We start from the raw sequence: 21,815 nt of genomic DNA, 5'->3' as shown, positions 1-21,815 counted from the left end.
CCCTTGGACTTGTGGACAGACTCTGATTTCACTTATTACAGGGTAAATCCGTTACGGGCAAGGAGCTGTTCCTACCACACATTTGCAAACAAGAGCATCACCCATCCTTCCTGAACTCTCTTTCTGTTCTTAGCAGTCCTTGTGTTCTTTGGCCAGCTACAGCTCTCAATAAAAGTGTCAGGCACATCAAGCAGCATAAAATGAATCAATCTATTTCCCAGTTTATTTAGTCTAAAAAGACTATAAAAATGGAGTCAAACTGAGAAACCTGTTTATGTGGCTGATACACCTAAGGGACGTATTGAGGAAGGTGTGATAGTAAAGTGTTAGGCTAACAGAATCAGAACTGGTTTGCACTGAGGCATGCTACCTGTTTCCACTTCGCTGTGGATGATGTGACTGCAGAGTGATGGATGGTTATATTCGCAGACTGAATGTCCATGAAAGGTAAAGAGACAAAAATCATTAAAACTATAAAACTGCTTCCAGGTCCAGAAAATTAATTAGACACTGAGACTTAAAAATAATGCATTTTCCTTGTTTTATTGAAGAGTCAATGGTGATTTACTGATCCTTGCGTGTTTATATGTTGGAAGAAGGTACTGAATTCCCATCAGCCAAGCAGACATTGGCAGAAAAATGAAACCAGCAAATTCAGACTGAAAATATGGCACAACCTTTTAATAGTGAATGTAACTGAACTCACCAAAACATGAAGTGGATTTTCCATCATTTGGTGATCTTAAATTGAATTTAAGTCTTTGAACTAGACAGAGAAGTATCTTTAGAACCTCCATTTTTAGGGATCAGTGCAAGACTCCCCAGGAGTAAGCCAGGGTGCTACAGTTTGCAACAATCTCTTTTAGCACAGTCATCCTTAACAGAAACTGAGACCCCCAGAAGCAGAAGCCAAGGTGTGGTCTGCTGCCATCACTGAGTTAAACAAGAGCCTAAATGTCCCTGTCATTTGAGACTTAATGAATAAAACTTACACCCAGCCACGACGGCAAGTGCACTGATGTGCCATATCCATGCAGGAATTGCTATCAGAAAGGTTGCTGAGGCAGCTGGATGTCTCAGCACCGCTGCCCTTGATCCCTGTCTCAACCAAGCTGAGACAGTGTCTGGTTTGTGATCACCACATGACAAAACCCCATGATCAACATGAGATGAGCTGTGAGCAAGGAACCAGATGTCCATATCTCAAAGACTCCATCCATGATGACACACTTGACCACTGCATTAGCAAAAGAATCCACTGAGGATAATGAAATATACAGGGGAAATAGTCAAGAGAGAGAGTGAGATAACCTGATGTTTTTTGGGGGAAAAAAACCCTAAAATACACTGCCATTTCTGGTGCCATCTATGAAGTGCTCTTTCCCTTGATTTTTGTAGTCTGATAACCCAGAAGCTTTGAACTCCAGTTCTTCCATTTGCAAAGCTGCTTTTGCTAGGACCGCTACCCTGTTTCCCAAAAAATAAGACCTACCCCAAAAATAAGCCCTAGCATGATTTTTCAGGATATTTGAGAATGCTTGAAATATGTGCTTGGGGATTGGACTAGATGATCTTTTGAGGTCCCTTCCAATCCCAAACATACTGTGATAAGCCCTACTCCAAAAATAAGCCCTAGTTACAGTTCATAAAGAAAGTTCATACAATTAGTGTCCAGGCAGCTATACATGTAAAAAAAAGGCACCTTTTGGAGCAAAAATTAATATAAAACCCTTTCTTATTTTCAGGGAAACAGGGTAGCCTGGCCACTTCAGCTCCAAGCCAGCAAGCAGGGCTTTTATGAGGTATTAGCCACCTACCTTACACCTGAGCCTATCGCCCTAGGCTAATCTATCAAGTTTCACCTCTCTCTTTAAGAGCCCGTCTCACCAAGGTCAGAGGAACTGCACTCTCAAAATGCTCCTTTCACTTCACAGAGTGAGTATTCAGGGATTTGCACTCCAAAGTCAGACACTGAGTTACAGCCACATACAGATGGACACCACCCAGGTGACATGAAGCTAGCAGGATTATTTCTGGATTCCTCAGAAAGTCCCTGTGACTGAGTATTGCTGGTGTCTGAGGAAAGATATGTGCTGGTGACAGAGAGGAGTGAGAGAGAACAATTGTAATAGAGGTGGAATGAATTAACAGAGCAATCAAGGAAAGAGAGGGAAGGATATAGAAGAAGGAGAACAGAAACAGCCCTGGAAGTACCTGACAAAAACCATGATCCTCAACCTGGTCTTCAGGTTGGTATGTCCTGGGAAGGGGCTGTGGTGGGGGTGAAGGTGCTGGAGGGTGAAGAGAGAAGGTGGCATTTCCTCCAGTTTGCAGCCAAGCTCTGGTGGAATCATTTCCCAGGGCAGCTGAGTGTCCAGAGACTCACAAAAAAAATCTGGTCCTTTCAGAGCTCCCTGGTCCAGCTGGTGTTAAACCATTAAACCACCCATGTCACACAGAATGAAGGGATGACAATCACGAGAATATGCATTATTGGAGTTTAGCTTCCTTGCTCTTGCCTCCCCACCCATAGTCAGCTACAGCCTTGAGTGTCCAGCTGTGCTGGGTCTGGGGAGCAAACCCCACCACAGCACCATGTTCTCCGGAGGGCTGGGATGGCTGCTGGGGGGTTGTTGGGGGAGCTCACCCCGACCCGACCTGGCTCACCTGAGTTATAGGAGGCAACCAAGGCTGATCAGAGGTTACGGCATCATCGCAGTTCTATTTTGGTCATCAGACTGTTCACTCACCCAGCATTGTCCATCTTCCCTTATCAAGCAGGAGGATTTACCTATTTAAATTTACCTTTGCATCTCGTTTAGCCCATGTCGCAACTCTTTCTTGAGTTTCAGACATGTAAAGCTGTTTAATATGAATTTTCTTCCCTTGTAAACAGTCATTTTTCTTATACCATTCTATTTCAGTTTAAGGATGAAAGATAATTTAAATTCTTTCAAATTCAGATTTAGAGAGTGAGGGAAAATACCGTGCCTAGATAAAAGGAGATAAAACACATTGGAGATGACCCATCTAAAATAAGGGTATACATTAACAAGGATGCAGGTGATCAGAGAGTTTAGCTTTATTCAGGGTGGGGTTTGCAATATTTGTTAAGCCCACTGATGGCACAGAATGGAACTATAACTGGGCCCAGGAGCTGATGCATACTCTGGTACTGTCCACCAAAATCACAGAAGGGACGTGTAGCATGGCAGGGGATAGTGTCCCTTCCTTTCATTTCCCATGTGGGTTGTCCTGTAAAGAAGGGGGACCCAAGGGACCCAGCACAGTGCCTCCCGCAGGGTGTGCCTGCAGGACAAACATCCTTCTGCGCTCCAAATGAAGCCACTCTTAAAAACACTAAACAAATCCAACATCTGTGCATATTTGCATACATGCCGGGTCATTAATCATAATCAGTACAGCCAGATCAAACGTTTCTTGCTGTATTAGCTACGTTGCAAGAGTCTGAATGCCATGAGCAACATGAGAGGTAAGGTCTGAGTGTTTTGCTGCGGAGCTAAAATCTCAGCGCGCTGGATCACGGCGCTGCAGCTTTCCCTTTAAGAGCCCTTTGGCTAACGGCGATACACTGAAATGCAGGAGGTGGGACAACACCGAACACAAAAATGAAGAAGTGAAGGCAGGAAAAGTTTCTCCAGAGGAAAAATGCAGGGCTTGTCCTTCACCCTGACGTCAGATCTGTCTTTAATAAAATCCCCAAAGAGCCAAGAGAAAAAGGCAGAGTGCTTAGGCTAGGTTGCCGGTTCAGGATTGCTCTGCATTCCCCAAAGTGGTGTTTTTGTTCAAAACGGCTCTAAATCTGGGTTCAATCAATGTATTTAATCCCGGCTTCCAGGGATGAGGTGGCTTTTGCCCTGGATTCTAGCAACAAGCAGCATTTTGCAGGTGAGTTTGGAAACTGCAGGAGAGACTCGTCTTCTGCAAACACGCTTGGCTTTAATGCACGGTGGGCTGGGAGAGCCGAGTGTGGTGCTTGTAGGAAGGCGGGCAGCGTGAGATCTGGGGAGGTGGGAAAGGTGAGCTGTGGAGGAGAGAAAAGGAGAGGAGAGGAAATAAGGAAAGGTGCAGAAGTGACTCTGAGGCGAGTCTCTCTCTGCTCAGCATCCAGGTGGATCTCCAGAGAAAACTGTGGTGTGGGGACTTTTTTAAAATTATTATTATAATTTTATAATTTCCTTTTTTTTTCCTTCTTTTTTTCCTCTCTCTCTCTCCTCCCTTCTTTTTTTTTTTTTTTTTTTTTTTTTTTTCCCCCCCCCCTCCCCTTTCTTACTTTTATTTGCATTGTGGAGCAAAAGAGGGAGGAAAAGATCACCCATTCCCGCCCGGTTGGAGGGGAAGGGGCAGGTCCCGGACGGGCGGCTGTGCCCAGAGCGGGGCCGGTACCGGAGCCGTCCCGGGACCGATACCGAAGCCGTCCTGGAGCCGCTACCAGGCCAGTCCTGGGGCCGGGACCGTGGCCGTCCCGGAGCCGGGACCGGGGTCGTAGTCGGGCGATGCCACCAGCCGCTTCCCGCAGGTGTGCGGTTGCCGGAGGGGTTTTTCCCCCCCGCCTCCCGATTTCTGCAGCTTCCCGGCAGGCAGTGGCTGCTTTCCTTCCCTTCCTTTTTGGAAAAAAACCTGTATGGGAAAGCCGCTTATTTCAGAAGGTGTTTGCGTTTTGCTTTTCCTTTCCCGGTGCGTGTTTGCGGCTGGTGTAAAATCCCCGCGGGTGGGGGAGAGCCGGCTGGTGAGAGCTGTTTGTTGTGTTTAGGAAGGTGCGGGGAGCGCCTGTCCCCAGCGGGACCTGTCACATCTCACATCCTCATCCCCATCCGCAGAGGCAACGCTGGACCCAGGGCTCGGGGAGCCCTGGGGACCCCAAAAGAGGGACCTGTTTGGACTACCCGGCTTGAGGCTGGGGCATTCCCTGAGCCAGACACCTGTGAAGCTGTGTCTGAGCATTGCTTCTGCTCAGAGTGGGAGTAACATCAACTGCTTTGCACAGGAGGGATTTTGCTTTGCAGGACTGCTGGTATCAGGGGTTGGTCTGTGTATAGCGAGATAAAGAGGAGCTTCAAAGCAAGAAAGTAGCACGCGTGGTGTGGTACACCAGACACACCTGTGTGAAAGCAGATGGCAAAGAGATAAGTCCCGCGTGGATGTGGAGATGAACTGATAACGGTGCCTTTTCTAGAAAAAAAATATATATACAACACAAAACAAGTCACAGAACTAACAACAAACAAAATGCACTTCTTGGGGTCTCTGAAGTAAGTTGATTCTTACTTCAGGTGATTTTTGTTTGTCGCACAGAGAGAGCCCTCTCCCTAACCTATCCCACCCGACAGTGTTACTAGAGGAGATCTGTGTAACCTTTGTAAATTTTACAGTGGTTGTCTTGGGTTCCCTTGATATCAAAGCTGTTTGTAAAAAAAAAAGCTGCTGTAGCATGAAAATATGTGTGAGTGCATGCAGACACATGCGCCTGCTGTGGGGATGACTGCAATCCAAATATTGCTGGCAGCACGTTTGGTCTAAAGAGTATCTAAAAGGCTTGAAACAGGATCAAAAGTAGCCTAAAAAGAGTTCTGGGTCTTGATTGTTTCTGTTCAAGCTCTCCATTGAAAGGAGCAGATGAAGCTGTGTCTCTGGAGCATCCCAGAGGCACTGTCACCTCTTCAACACACCCATGGGGCTGGACATTGGAAGGTTGTCCCTAGAAACCATTCAGCAGGGATGATTTCTCCCCAGTAATGAGCTGGCTTTCTGTGGGTTTTCTCTACACCTGAGCTGGGATGTGATGTGAGATTAGTAGGTTGAGGAAGGGCAGATTTCCATCTGGTGTACATAAGGGAGTGAGGAAACGGGGATTAAAAGGGTGCATGGCATAGAGAGATGAGAGGGGCTGGGGAGAGCAGCTGGGAGGCAATATTACTGTATGCGATACTTAAAGGAGTTTTAGGAGAAGAGAAGGCTTAGTTTGGTCTGCTTATGAGAAGGATGTTTGAAGGAGCAAGGGATATTGCAACTGGTGTGGGATATTGTGAATATTTAGCTGACATGGCCACCCTGCTTATGAGAGATATCTCAGCAAAGTCACACAGGTCATGACAGATGAGTGCCAATAAAGCTCTGACATTATGCCACCTTGTTGTCTTTTGTGTTGCATCTTTGATGGCATCATCACAACAGTAACAAAGATCTTTCCAACACTGCAGAGGCATCCATGGAGTGATAGCATTAGGCAAAGCCCTGTGGTGTCCCTGGGGACGTGTTGCTCTTCACATATATGAAGAAATATGGACAGAAAAAAGGTGTTCCACTGGGAAAAAGGAGGGCTGGCTATCTAAAATAACTGGAATACATATACTTGTTCCAGAGAGAAAGACAGAAGAGTTAATACAGGAAGGTCAGGCAGGTCTGGAAGAGCATTTGGGAAGGCAGCTCTCAGGCTCTTGGGGAGTGTCCCTTGTCCCCCAGTACTGAGCTACAGGAAGTTACTGAGCTGTTAAACAGTTTTATCAACAAGTTTTTTTCATAAGGGTGTAACTACAGGCAATGGGCTTGGGAACAGAAAACTAGCTGAGAACAGTTGGAATTTCAGGCATAAGTTTTTGAATATTTCTTAAAATATTTTTTTTTTTCATAGATATAAGGGCAGAGACCATGGGAGCCCAAGTCCTGTCAACCAGGCTGAGATTCCTTAGAGCCTGAGTCATTTCTGCAGCAAGGAGTTTAAGGCTGGGTGTGTCAGCCCCTTTCAGAGCTGCACATCGAGGAATCAGAGCCAGGGTCTTCCATCTCTAGTCCTGACGATTCAGCAGATATGAGAGCCCTACTTCAAATGGGCCAAAATGTCCCAAACCAGAGTGATGATTAGAAAAGCAATTCTGAACTTTGTAGAAAATTGGTAAAGGAGATTAAATAGGGACAAGGACAGTGCTGGAGGTTTCTAAAACATTTTAAGTGGAGGAATGGGTAGTATGTGCAGAAGAGGTGAATGCAATCCTGCAGACCATTGGATTGATGGTGCTGTTAAGCAGCAGGTCAAATAGCAAAGAATGGTGTTGTTTTTCATCACAGCAACTAGTAGGCAGATATTGACGCTTCTATTTGATTTGATAACAGTCACAGCACACAAACACCAGGCTTTTACCTTTTGTGGATCTTAGGGAAGAGAGACATGTTTGAAGGTGGTTTTATACATAAAACTGCCCAGGGAGGTGTCACGGCCCCAAGCCTGACAGTGTTCAAGAAGAGACTGGACAACATCCTCAGACACATGGTGTGAACTGTGGGGTTGTCATATGCAGGGACAGGAGTTGGACTCGATGGTCCTTGTGGGTCCCTTCCAACTCAGGACATTCTATGATTCTATATAGGCACTGTCCCCTTTGTGAGCATTGATTTCACTAGATAGTCACTGATAATGACTCAAGTTCAGGGCTGCTTCAGGCTGTGTGGAAAGTGTTTTGAGAACTGCAATGTGTGGTTTTTCCTTCTCCTTCTTATAAGATTAATTGGCACTGAAGTGAGGCCAAGAATTTTGTTTGCAAAACGTTTGGATTTGGTGGCAGGAAAAAATGATTACATTTCTTTGGGCTCTTCCAGGCAAAACCACATTCTGACCAAGCTTGAACCAAAAAAAAAAAAAAAAAAAAAAAAAAAAGCTACAGATTGATTTATATATTTATCACTATTTATCTCTTTGCTTTGCTAGCAGCTCATATGTAGGTTCCAGACACCTTTATTCTTGCCTATAAAAATCCTGTACCTCTCTAGGAAGGTGAGCTGAGGTTTGTCTGCTGAGTGCTTCATAATGGAAGGCTACAGACTTGCAACATGAGTAATGATGTGTAGATAATCTTAGGTATCATAGATTTAAAGTCAATGTGTCTCGTCCCTTTAATCTTCCCACCATTCCATGTTGCTTGGCAGCATCTTGTTACCAGAGACAGGCTTGATACACTTCTGTTTAGAAGGGTTCCTGTCCTATACTTCCATAAATTGTAGATGTCAATTAAAATTATTCTGATTATAGCAACTGAAGATTCATCTATGCAAATAAGGGTCTTGTGGCTTGAAGCTGGTAGACATAATCCCTGTGGGTATGACTGTATCATACGTGGGGCTTTCCCAAAGCTGTTTTTTTGACAGTCCTGAGTCACAAATCCACTTGCAGAAGGTAGTCATTGCCAAGGCAATATCCTGAAGGTAGCACTGAATGTGATCAGAGGTCTAGACCAAAGCCTGTCTTTGATGAAGGTGCCTCCTAAATATGCAAACTCAAACACAGAGATTTTGTTGAGAGCAGAAGGCTTTTATGCATTTTCTTCATAACTTCTCCTACCAATGTCTGAATTTACTTTGACAGCCATCAGCTGCCCGTGTGCAACATTCTCTTCACCAGCATTAACCAAAACAGAGCTGGGGACAGGAAATGGCTTCCTCACTCCCTCGCAGTGGTGCCACTGCCTGTTTATGTCCCCTTGGGTGAGTCCTGTCCCCATTTCATGCTGCAGCTGTCTTGCCTCCAATGCAAGTACTCCACTGGTGGGGCTTCTCCAGAGAAAGGCAAGAGTTAAAAATGATAGCTGTGGGTTTTAGCAAAAGCATGAGATTTATATGATGATACTGGGTGTCAGTACTCCAAAAGACTCATGCATGTGTGACTTCTTCATCCTTCCCCAGGTTCTATGCAAAGGCACTGGTCAAAAATTTCGGAAGTCCTCCAGACCCACATGGGACATTTGACTTCTTTCTTCAGAAGCTCTACACTCCCACGTTGGGATGTTAAGAGCTGCTTTAGCATCTTGCCAGTGCTCAGCTTACTGAGAACTTCTCTTTTTGGATGGCCTCTGTGTCCCAGAGGGGTTTTGAGCATTTCTGTCTGGACAGCCCTGGCTCTAATGCAGGAATGGAAATGAAGCCTTTTAAAAATAAAGAAATAGTATGATGTATGTGAACATTGGCAGCTGTGGCTTGACAAAATCTGAACGCCCACAGCTTCAGCTGAAGATACAAACCTGACAGTGTCTCCTGTTGTGGACCAGAAAGCAGGGTAAGGTGTCCTCAGTCTTTCAGACTTGTCACTGAGAGCTGCAGGTAGGCACCCAGGGTTAAGATGCCTCCCCTGATTTCTCCTTTGCTTTCTTACAATATAGCTCAACCATCCTGATTGATAGGGTGCTTATTTTAAAAGCAGAATTTTCTCTTTCTATTAAACAGAAACTTTGACTGACAGCAGTCAGGTTGGCAGTGATGGGCCCAAATAAAGTCTACCCATTTGTTTTCTTTCTCTGTGTTCCGATGTCCACCAAGAATTCAGACTCAGTTTCTTGGACTGGGCTTACAGCAACCAATTTCCCCATCACTCCGTCTTCCAAGTTTTGTCACACCCAGGGTTTGTGTCTTCCTGAAATGAGTTACCTTCAGCCTCCCATTTCTTCAGGTTGGCAGGGACATCACAAGGCTTTATTTTTACAGATGTGTTCCTGGGTTGAGGGACTCTGACTCTGCTGCTTTAGTAGCTCTGTGCAGACGTTCTCCAGTACTACTCTGTGTTTCTTAGCTGTAGGTGAGGATTACTGGTTCTCCTGCACCCTGGTGGTCTCCCAGCTCTGGGAGGTACTTCCACTGGTGCCTTTGTTATTTGTTACATCCTTACTGAAACCTTATGTGTTTCACTTTTGACTTCTGCTTATTCTGGCATCCTGGGTGAAGCTTCTGGAGTCCTCTTAATCCCTTTTGCCTTCTACTAGACTGCTGCTGGGCTTTGATTTGTAATCCTTGCATCTGGGCTAGGTGTGGGAAAGTAGAAGAGAGAGAAGGCATTTTTGCCTCCCTGGGTGCCAACAGCTGGCTCTGGTCTACAAGAAATTCTTCTTGTGGATGGGGAAGGACAGGAGAGCCTTTAGGCTGAAACAACTGTAGAAGAAGGTAACACTTAAGCTAAGCTTTGCAGCACAATTTAAATAATGAATTTATAATACTAGAGTTGTTAATGCATTCCAGGACTGTGTGGTCATCTCTGTGTTCCTCTTCTCTTTCTCAATAGCTCCCACATTGTTCTTCTGTTTTATTAGTCTGGGTCTGTCGTTCTACTTACCCTATAAAGCAAATGAAAGATGAACAAGTTGGAAGGCCAAGTTTAATGAACTCCAGGATGGCGTGCAATGAGCCCAAAGGGAAACCTGAGAGGTATTTGTAGAAATAGTTGTGGGCTCATACATCATCCGTGGAGGACTGTGAGTCACCTGGATCTTGATGTTGCTGGACATGTGTGCAGTTAGGTCTTCGCTGTCATGGAGGAATTCCAGCCCTGCAAAAGGACCTTCTTATAAGAGCTTTCCTTGCATATTCAGAAGGAGTTATATGAAAAGATGCCTTGTGCTTGATGAGGGGGCAGCATAGCAAGGTCTCTTTATCCAGAATTTAATTGACACTCATATGGACAGACCTCTCAATACCTGCAGTACTTTGGCTGCTCTTATACCTTTGTCTTAGAGCTGAAACAAACAACTTCTACTTAGCTTAAGGAGAACCTGTCCTTCCTAGCACACTGAAATAATCTCCAGTGAAAGGCTTCCAGGTGGATATGAAGCACTGGTTTTATTATTACACCTCTAGCATGCAGCTGTCTAGTTTGACTAAGTTAGTAGCTACATTAGGTTTAGAAACATGGAACTACTATGTGTAGCATCTGTATGTAATGGAAAGAAGACAGTAAAGTCAGTAGTAGTAAGCAACTTTGTATTTCTGTACAATACCTGACATTAAACTTGCTACATGCCACCAGGAACAGTGCAACCCATATGGACCTAACAACTTGGACCAAAAATTACTCTGGATAACCCAGGGAATTTTTTTTTTAAGATAGCTGGGTTTTAGCTACCTGTGTACAGTAGCACTTTCCTGTTTCTAGAATTTACGAATGCAACTCAAACTTTAATTTCTGAGTGGTTTAAAAGTTTTGAATATTTCCATGCTCTACCAGCCTTGCAGATTGCCATCCTGCTTTCATTTTTGGTGTTTTCTTACTGAAGCTTTTCAAATAACAAGAGACAGCAAGATGAGTGGAGATTGTTTCTCTCACTGGAGTTTCCTCATCTCCATATACGCACACTTAGACTGTGAAAGGAAAACCATAGAGAAAAAAAGGGAGTATCTCTTTGCTGAAACACAGTTTGGTGGCTTTTGGAGACAACACTAATCATCTGAAGCAGTGACTCTGGTGAACATGTTTTACTCCATGAAGGGTCCAGCCTTCTTGTCTTGGCCAGACAACTTCTCTACCAGAGCTCTGCAGAGAGCCTGGTATCCTCCCCAGAAATTGCCATCACTATCTTAAAGTATCTCCTGACTGTGCTTTTAATACTTGTGTCACGGTCACTGCCATGCCTGATAAATGGTGTCCTTGGAATTCTCACATTTATGCTGCAAGAATTCACTCTGCATCTGTGTTTTTTGGACTTGTGGATCATCCCTTCTGGTTTTTGAATTCCACTAATGTATTCCTGGATGTGGATGATGTCCAAGCAGGCTATAGCTAACATTTTTGATCACTGGCTTATATCTGCTGTGACACAGAGAACTTTCTGTGTCTGATAAGAAGGCAGAGACATGGAAACCCATATGGGGGGAATTAAACGCTGCTCCGAATGGCTGGCACATGTACTTGGCTGCCCGCAGGCTACCAATTCCCTAGTTTTCAAGTAACATCTGGGTCATTTTAGCTGTTTAGCAAGGAAAGGACCAAACCACAAAAACTGTAGCCAGTGCTGAGGATCTGCAAGTGGATTACACTATAAAACTCTCTGGTTACATTTTTACAAGAAAAAAAGGGTGGAAAATTAATTAGGAAAATATCCAGGTTCCATTTGGTCATTCAGCAGGTGATTTATTTATAAGCACTGCCGGCAGTATTTCCTGCTGGATCTTGGTCTTGGAGGACTAGGCCATACCCACAGCATCTGTGTGTGGGCTGATATACATTAACGTAAGAGAATGAGGGCAAGTTCACTTGGCTTCTTCCTGTGACATTTTCTTCCACATTTGACCCTAGGTATTGCAGTTACTGTAGTTAAATATGTGATGGCATCCCTGCTCTTTAGCACTGCAGTTCATTTATGGAAATCATTCACTATTAATTTTCACTGTTTTACTAGATTGCCAAGTGTACATTTTAAAAATTACATTTAATCAAACACTTCTATGAGACACAGCTCTCCATGAGACTTTCTCAGGGGTCAGAGAAGCTGCAAGCTGACTTCTATGTGGGAGTGAATTTCTGGAGGTCACTTGACTTGTTTTTCCGTATTTTGCATCAAAACCTGTACTAAGCTTCCTTGGTGCGCTGGGGTTCCCCAAAGGGCTGGTGTGATCATGCTTGTGCAGGCTGGTGAATTCCTCACCCGACAAAGCAGCCCAGGTGTGGGTGAGCTCCTGAGTTTGTGGTGGAATAATGCATTAAGTGCCTGGTTTCAGGCTCAGATGCAATCCTTCTGCTTCTTTTAGATGACGTGCTTAATTCTGTGTGATTTGCATATATATATGTGTGTATATAATACACATATACATAACACTCCCAGTCCTCAATTTTTATGGTTTGTGTCTGTTTTTCCATATATATCATGTAGGCAGTCTTTTTGCACTCAGGGAGACGTCTGTGCCATATTTTTGACTGTCCCCTCCCTACCCCAGCTATATTAAAATGCTTTTCAGATATCATCTGGAGGCTGGATATTCGATGAGAGGAATAAATAGACATTATGGCAGCAAAGTTGAGACCTCTCTAAAAAAACTCTGCATCCTCCATGATTGTAGTACTTTATAGAGGAACAGTTAAAGGATTGCATTTGTCTCTTTCACATGTGACTATATGACCATAAAGGTGTTGATCCTGGTTTTACTGTTCATCCTGCAACACACAGGGGAAGCTTCCTTAGAAAACTCTCTCCACAGCAGGAGCTGCGCAGATATAAATATTTGGCTTAGCACCCCCCTCCTCATACGCTTCCCAAATGTGATTTTTTTCTGGCACAAATGGTGTCTGTGGAGCAGCTTTGGCCCAGAGGGATGCTCAGAAAATGCAGGGCGCTGTGCAGGACTGCTGGGGACACCACAGCCTTGTCATTTGTGCACCAACACTGCCCTCGCGTGTTAGGGATTTCGGAGCCCAAACCTGTGTAGGCTCCGGGCACAGCTCCCGCTCCTGCTTGGCTTGATGTGGGCTACAGGCAGCCAACGCCAGTGATGTGGAGACATGCAAAAATGTCAGCACCCATATGATTAGAAATTCATCTTTATCCTCCTGGAGAAAAAGCACATAGCTGGTGTCCTCCTCTGTGGAGGAAAGCAGCAGTGTTAACTCTTGAAGGGCTGAGATGCTGCCACTTCGCAGTTTGGGGTTGTTGAGGGTGGGGAAGTGGCAGCATTTGCATGGCATGTTTTTTGGGAGGCACGTGGGTGCTGGTGGGCATGAAGTCTAAGCAGCTTTCTATTTGTTACCTGCCAAAGCACCTCAATTCCAGGGGGCAGGACTCCCAGCATCAGTGGGTTCTGGTGGAACTGCAGCAACACCCTGGCCTGAACAAGGTTTCTATTTTATTTTATTTTATTTTATTTTATTTTATTTTATTTTATTTTATTTTATTTTATTTTATTTTATTTTATTTTATTTTATTTTATTTTATTTGTTTTGTTTTGTTTTGTTTTGTTTTGTTTTGTTTTGTTTTGTTTTGTTTCATTTTGTTTCATTTTATTTCATTTTATTTTATATTTTATATTTTATATTTTATATTTTATATTTTATATTTTATATTTTATATTTTATATTTTATATTTTAATCTTATTTTGGTTTATTTTATGCCATTCATGGTGTCAGCAGGTTTCTGGATCAGAAAGGGGAATTTTGTCAACTGGTTGGCTTAGACCTGGGCCCCAGCAGGTATCATAGCTGCATGCAAGCAGGAATGAATCATGTTTGAAGGACCCATTTCATCACTTTGCATAGATACATCAAGTTATAAGCTGCTGACCACCACTGATCTGTTGGATTTGAAGGTGTTGGAGAAGTGAAAGAGTTTTGCCCTTTTGCAAAGATGAAGTGCATATGATGGCTGAAAGATAAAACACTAAGCAATTGACTTTGGTGAATTGAAAGCATCTGCAAGTCTGATCAGTGGAATTATTTCTTTTTGCATCCAGTAAGAACTAAACAACTTAGTTTATTAACTGTGTGTAGGAGGGATCGTGATATGGTTACAGTGTAGGAGCAAGAAACCTAACTGCTATTTTTGGCTCTGCCACAGACATCCTGCTTGTCTATGGGACAGTCACTTCATCTCTCGGGCCCCAGATTGATACTGGTTATTCAATAATTTCCTCCTTGTGAATGGTGCTGCTTTCCACCATGAACAATCCCTCCTAGAAGCAGCTGTGACATGGTCTGCTCTCCCTTGCAAGAACTGTGTGTACATTCCCATTCAGAGAACTGATACCTCTGAGCATATCAGCCCCCAACTTTATTGCTTGTATCAATTATTTTAGATTCATTTTCTGGCATGCTTTTTACCAAAGCCCTGTCTTTCAGTTCTGTTTCCACTGACTTCAGGGGCAGGAGGATTCATTCTCCAGCACGTTACATAATTTTCCTATACTAATAACTTCACTCCTTTTCTTTTTTTCTTCATGATTTTGTACCAGGAGGTGTTCTAGTTTCCCCACTAGTTTCCACTGTATTTAACTCAAAAGCAACATTTTTGTTCCCAAAGCCTTGTAAAAGCCAAGAACAAATCTACTGACCTCTTTCTTTTTTTCTTCCTTTCACATTTGCACTGCATGAGCTTTTGCTGGGAGTGGAAGAGAAGGTACAGATGCTTTTTGGGGCTTTCTGTTGTGTATTAAAACAGGATCTGAGCTTCAAGCATGTCTGGAATAGTGTTTGCTGGCTGGCTTGAGAGTTCGCTCCAGCTTCTTCTGAGCCCCTTCCTTCCACTGCCTGAGTTTGTTCTTTCTGCTCTTTCTGGGCCAGCTCTTCATGAACAGCCTGTTTGCCCTGTCCAGGGACTCATCACCATCCCCTCCTCCTTCTTCATAGCACATGGGACAAGATGTGGTCTGTAGCCCTCACTCCACTGACTGCAGCGGTTCTCATTAAAAAAAGAAAATATTCTTTAGAAAAGTTGTTTGGATCAGCCCATCTCTGAAGCCTCTTGTGGGAGACTTACATGGGTGGTCTTTTCTCCAGGCTCCCCTTGGCTGTATCTCCCTGAGATCCTGCTGGCTCCTCATCCTTGATGCTCTGCTCAGATATTGCTCGGGACAGTCAAAACAAGGGTGAGATAACCCCATGTCATTATCTTGTCATCATCGAGGACACCTGGCTTCCTGGAGCTACAGCCTGGGGCTGGCCACGGCAGTTAAACGTAGACTAGTGACCTAGGTGTCCATGCACCCACAGCTTCAGGTGACCTTCTCCTGATATGGAGCTCCAGAATAGGAGGTGGCCAAATGCCTACTGCAAAACTAGGCTAGACAAGACAAAGAAAGTTTTTACCATGATGGTGGTGAAACACTGGCCCAGGTTGCCCAGAGAGGTGGTAAATGCCCCATCCCTGGAGACATCGCAGGCCAGGCTGGACAGGGCTCTGAGCAACCTGATCTGGGTGAAGATGTCTCTGCTCATGGCAGGGGGTTGGACTAGATGACCTTTAAAGGTCCCTTTCAATGCAAACAATTCTATGATTCTGTTATTCTATGAAAACTGTGTTGCAATGCAATGATTGTGTGAGGGCTTAACACGAGGGCTTAACCAGCTTTATCCAAGTCTCTCTAGCTAAATATTCTGGGCCAAGCTCCGCTGATTTTCAGAAAGGAAAAGAATTATGTTCCCAGGGATGAGCTAGCAGCCAGAAGAAGAATCCTTCCTATGCCAGGTCCCTAGCATCTTGAATGTGATATTCCAAGATTTGAAGAAATTGTCTGTGGCAAGGTAAGGGAACTCGATGACTGTGAGAGAACATCAAGGTAAATATTTTGAATTTGAATTCAAGGTTTCTTTAAAGAACACCATCAAGTACCCAAACTATTAAAAAGAAATTGCTTAAATTTGGAGCTGAAGAAAATATCTCAGAGCATCTGTGGATGGGAACTTCTGCATGAACCCCGACTGGGTGCTGAAGAGGTACTGTTTTGGAGCAAAACAGTTCTTTAATTCCCTTCTCACTAATGTCGAATAAATCTATATTACATATTTGAATGGTAGTCCTTCCAAATGATCTTAATGTTACAAATGTAGCTGCTGCATCCTAGGAGTTGCCCTGGCTTTTCAGCCTCGGCCTGTGGGAAGTCCTAGTCCTTTTTTGTATTTTTTAATCTCATTTTTTCATGGTTATCTTATTTTCTTTTAATGCTATTAAAGCTTCAGTGATGTACACTCCCTACAGTTTTCACCCATTTTTTGCCAAACCACTACCTATATTGATTATCTGATGCTATTAAGATCTATTGCATGAAAAGACAGATCAACATGTACTCTAACTGGGCAATCACCTGAAAAAAATCAGATTATGTATCTAAACCACTCTTAGAGATGAAAAATAAGATGAAAACATAGAAGAGTGAATGTAAGATCCAGGCATCCTCTAAAAAAGCAGGTAGTATCTGTTCCCTTCTGGTTTGGGGAGTAAATAATTGTGGTGTCTGTGAATGTGCGGTGTGAGACCCTGATCCCCAAGGGTCAGCCCTATACTCCCCTTAACCACAGTGCAGTTTGCAGCAGGCTTGAAATTATTAGTTGTTGACTTTGAAAATGAATATATTTGGGAAAAATAGTGTTACTTCTTCACGTTTTGTACCAGTTCCTTTGTAAAAGGTTTGCTTGTCTGTGTGCTTGTGTTTTGATTTTCCCAATAAAACAGGCCACTTAGGAAAGATAACCCAAGAACCATGTGAGCAACAAAACTCACATTTTTTTGCTCACCTTCCAACAGAGCCAAATGTATTCTCTGCCTTTTTCTATTGTTCTGATGAGATAAAGGGATTTCAGGCAATGAATATTGTCCCGATACATTACACAGTACATTAATAGATAGTTTCTGTAACAGAAACAGAGAGGAGGGGAAAGAAAAAGAAAGTCCTTGTGTGTTTCAATTAAAATGCTGAATTCAACTTTTTTCTTGGAAAGCTAATGGGAGTTCTGTGTAGGGTCAGGAACGTGAGACCAAATCCACACCAGTGTTCTAATATCTCTTTATTTTTCTCTTCTTTGTGTTTGAATCCAAATTGAAACCAATGACACTTGGACACTCCTCTGAGGCTGTGAGCTTGGCTTAAAAAATTGAAGAAACAGGAAATCAAAATTATAACTTCACAGGGTTGTTCAGCCAATGAGAGTAGGGGAGAGAGGAGAAAAGTGACCTGGAGACCAGGCAAAACGTGGGGGTGTATGCTGAGAGGTGGACAGTCATGGGATGTCTGGTCCACAGTGCTTCGGCTTCTTCTGGCTCAGCTCAACCTCAATCAGTCATCCTCAATCCAGCAAACTCCCATCGCGTGAGACTTCCTCAAACCTTGAATAGGCTTTATTTCTTCGTGGTGGCCTGGAAAGTGGATGCTATTGCTGATAAGTGCTGTCCGGCTGCCAGCACACTGGAGCCTGGTCTGCTCCCTCTCTGTACATTGTTGCTGCAGAACTTGCACAGTTGAGGTCTTTCTTTTTTGTATTAAATCTCAGCTGTTAACATCCTTGGTAGATCTGAGGAAGAAAAGGACAAGTTAAAAACTGCACTTCTGACTCCAGATCCCACCTTCCTGTTGATACAGCTGTGTGTTGCCTATTCCATGGCTCAGTAAACAGACAGTTTAACCCTTCAAATCCTGCAGTTGCATTGCTTTAACATCAACAGCTTCTCTCCTTAAAGCAAATTTCCTCTCTTGTCCCTGTCCAGGGTGGAAGGGACATCCCAACACATTTCACATCCTATTGTGGTTTAATACTTTAATCAAAAACACAAAACAAAACAAAACAACAACAACAAAAAACCCCAAAACACGACACCCAAACCAAACAGGATTTCTTCTTGCTTTTGGTGAAAACACCTCTCTCCTCTGCAACCCCCACTTTCTGATATTGTGTTAATGGAGGAGAAAGTAATTAAACCTTTGAAGTTTAATTCACAGTAATTAAAATTCAATCAATAAATTCCCTGGCAAGGGCATCAGAAGAACATCAATGGACCAATCCTAGTAAACAGAATTTTCATTGCATGGGATGAGCAAGGACTTCAGCTTTGGACAAGTTATATGCCAAGGGTATTTCAGTCCTTCATACCGGAACAAAATCTTCACCACGTCTGTGTCTGTTTTCACTCTGGTGTTGCACGGCTTCTTTAATGATGGCATCAGTGGTATCAGACCTGTTGGTGGTAACCTGGATGTATCTGGCTGTGGCATCCTGAGCTACCGGTGTGGAGCTGCAGGTATATCTAGGCTGAGGAACATGCTGGCTGCCAGACATTCACTCCTTTCATGTGAACGAAGTGGAGATACGTTGCATTTTTTGCTAAAGTAGATGAGTTGAAGTTGCTGTGGTGTAGTCCTGCATTTGTAGTCCTCCAGACACCTCTGAAGGTCCTATCCATCAAAATTAATATACTACAAGCTGAATACTGATATTTCTGTGGCTGAATGGATAGAAACATCTTCCTCCCCGGCACATCACCAGCAGAGCCACAGGCCTATAGCCCTTTTAGCAGCTTTGGCTTTCCTACCTATCCCTATTCATCCTGCCATCTTCATAGAAGAAGTCTTTTGGGATCTTTCTTGCCCTTATTCTCTGGTTGCTATCTCCCTTGATGGTGTGTTTCTCCATGGCCTGGGCAGTTCACAATCTCCAGGGTTTGTTTCTTGTAGCAAGACAAGTGTTAGCAACCCTGTTCTGCAGACACAGAGAGGCTAAAAGCTGAGTTCAAATAGCAAAGTCATGCCCTAGTCCTTCAATCTAGAGCGGGGTATCAAACCCATTTTCACCAGGGGCCACATCAGCCTCGCAGTTGCCTTCAAAGGGCCGAATGTGATTTTAGGACTGTATAAATGTAGGAGTGGCTGTCAGTGAAAATGAGTTTGACATCCTTGATCTAGTGTTTACCTTCTCTGCTGTTAGTAGCCCTAATGTTAGGCATTGTACCTAGAGTAGTTACTGAGTCTCTTGTGTAGTCAGTGCAATGATCTCTGCTGTCAGCAGAGAGGACCCAGGGGTTGCATCCAGCAGCTATGAGAGCAGCTACTTGCACAGAGAAGCTGAGGAGAGTGGGATCTTTTATACATAGTCTCACCAGTGTAAAAGATTCCACTAATCTAAGCGTGTTGCAAATGTGGTAGCTGCTTGTAACCGAATTGCAATCTTTCACAACACTGAACAGTGAGCTCGTAATTTGCTCAGGGACATTTTTGGAGCCATTGTGCATATGCATTTGATTGCCAGTGGTTTTTGTTTATTGACTCGCTCTAAATTAATTTGACTGTGCAAATCATCTGATCTTCATTAGCATCAATATTATTTTAAGGCATTCATATTTTAATCATGCTGTTCTGGCTGCCATTTATCCTTTTCAGTGACTATGAGAAGTGAACAAGACACATCCATGTGTCCTAACAGGGTGGCCATGTGGTCTGCATTAGAAAGGAACTTCTCTTAAGCAACTGCTGTTAAAAGCAAGCTGCTTACATTGGCTTGTTCTAGTAGTCTTATTTGTAACCATCTTACTGAGCTGTCACCTCCAGGTCCCAATCAAATTTATTTCCTCCCACTCTCCTCCTCTTTCCAACTGTGTTGCTAGATAAACAAAACTCAGTATGTCTTGCGAGAGGCTTTTTCTCTTTCTTGCATTTTCTGGGTGAACGCTGACCAAATATCCTCTTGGTGGTGTAAGAACTGAGTACCTCCTACATTCACTGAGAAGAAAAAAGTTATTTTTGTGCCTTTAATGAGATGGATTGAAACTCAAAATCCTGTGTACTCCAAAACTTCGCACTCCTGATGGCCTGGTCTTGAAAGCAGCATGTTTTTTGCTTCCTTAAGAAAGAAATGGAGGTTGTTTTGTTTTTCGGTTGGTTGGTTGGACCTGTAGCTCCCATGAAATTAATGACAGAGTGCAGAAAATTAATACTAACATAAAAACACTTCATGGTTTACCATGTTTTATTGGATGCCTGCTTTGAAATTGCTTTATTATTTTTCATGTGACTGAAAGCAGTGATGGTGTTGATTTTTGACATGATCCCCAGATAGGCTGGAGTCTCTTATGAACTCATTTATCTCAGATTGGTGACAGCTTTAAGGGATTAGTTTCATACTAGATGAAATTCAACTTGTGGAATTCTGATGTCTTTTTTGCTTATCTCTTAGGCTAAGGTACTGTAGGCATTGTATTCCTGACTACCACTGAGACTGAGCTGAGGAGCTGGGTGAGAATGTCACTAAATTTCAGCTTCCCAGATGCCAAAGAAAGAGGATGTATCATTCCAGCATTCTATTTTGGAATACAAACTATTTGGGCAAACCCATCTCTTCTAATACATTGTAAACACTCAGCACAAGGTTGTCCTGGATCTGGTGTATCTGTTGATGGGTACATTGAGTTTACTCAATTTGCAGTCTCCTTTCAGCTCACAAAACCTCCAATCTACCTCAGGTTCTTAAGAATGATCTAGAAAAGCTTAAAAATTCCAAATTTGTTTATTGGTTTCTCCCAATCCTCATAGCTTTAGCACTCATGACCTCTAGTATCAGCTCTGTGAAGGGTCTTTGTATAAACGTTTTGGCAAGTAATGTCCCTGCTCCACATATTGAACTAGTCAATTCCTTTACTTAGGCTGGGCTTGTTCCAGGGATTTGAGGCGGATAAGCTCAGCAAAGCTTGGGAAAAGGAGCCTCTAGCTAATCACCACACTCTTGCTAAATGATCTCACTGTAAATTTGGTAAGGTCGTTGGTGCTGGTCTCACTTTAACATCTAATAAGAGCTTACAGTGATTCCTCATTTCTCCAGCTAATGGATCACCATGTTTCTGGCTTGTTGCCTACCTGGTATGCTTGGCCACAGAGCCCCTTCTAGCCGTGTTCTGAGTGATTTTGTGCATCTGAACTCATCCAGAGTTTGAAGCTATATTTCTACTAAATTTCCAACTTACTGGAATTATGAAATTTAAAAGTATTTGATGTTTTTTGTGCTTGTTTGTTGTAGCTTTTTTCTTTGTGTGTGTGTGTGTGGTGATGTTTTGTTTTGTTTGTTCGTTTGTTTTGGGTGTGTGTGTTCTTATTCTGTAGGATTATTGCTTTTTCAGTCAGAAGAAAAAATGCACAGAAGTGTGTGTTTAGCATTCTGCTACTTGATCCTGTTTATAGACATCAGATATCACTGTTGCAAAGGACTTCAGATTTCCTTCTAGAGTTCCTTTACGGCACATTTTTAAACACTGCGACAAAATGTCTAATTAAATCCACTGAGGGGGATTTCAAGAGGCATCTTTTTGGTACCCTCTCATGTGCCTAACAACTTGATATCAGCTTTAAGAAGAAAACAGATTAGGAAGATATAGTGTCCCCAGAGAATTCAATACTTCAGTTCCTTCAGAAACTGATTTTAATCAGCATCTTCTCTGTGCTGTATATTTATTGTTTTTTACTTTCTTTCAGATCCCTGAAACAGAAGTAATTTTTTTGGATACACATATTTTTGTGTGAATCATTTTATAGCACTCAGAGAAATGTGATGGGAATATTTCCTAGGACTTTGAAAGAGGGAGGA

General features: G+C 43.2%; 1 protein-coding gene across 2 annotated transcripts in view; it reads left to right on the top strand.

Annotated features, from left to right (window-relative positions):
• Nucleotides 1–3,634: 3,634 nt before the first annotated feature.
• CCN4 (cellular communication network factor 4) overlaps nt 3,635–21,815 on the top strand; it is a 37,375-nt gene continuing 19,194 nt past the window's right edge. The window contains exon 1 of one of the 2 annotated variants that reach the window (XM_082044822.1): nt 3,635–3,909. In XM_082044822.1, coding sequence (XP_081900948.1) covers nt 3,837–3,909 — 73 coding nt within the window. In that variant the 5' untranslated portion in view covers nt 3,635–3,836. The remainder of the gene's footprint in view (nt 3,910–21,815) is intronic. The other variant, XM_082044823.1, reaches the window with a different exon arrangement.

Source organism: Streptopelia decaocto (genome assembly GCF_964273445.1).
Source record: "Streptopelia decaocto genome assembly, chromosome: 2".
NCBI classification, from domain to species: Eukaryota; Metazoa; Chordata; class Aves; order Columbiformes; family Columbidae; genus Streptopelia; species Streptopelia decaocto.
Note: the sequence above shows the minus strand (reverse complement) of the source record. Positions and strands in the feature narration are given on the sequence as shown.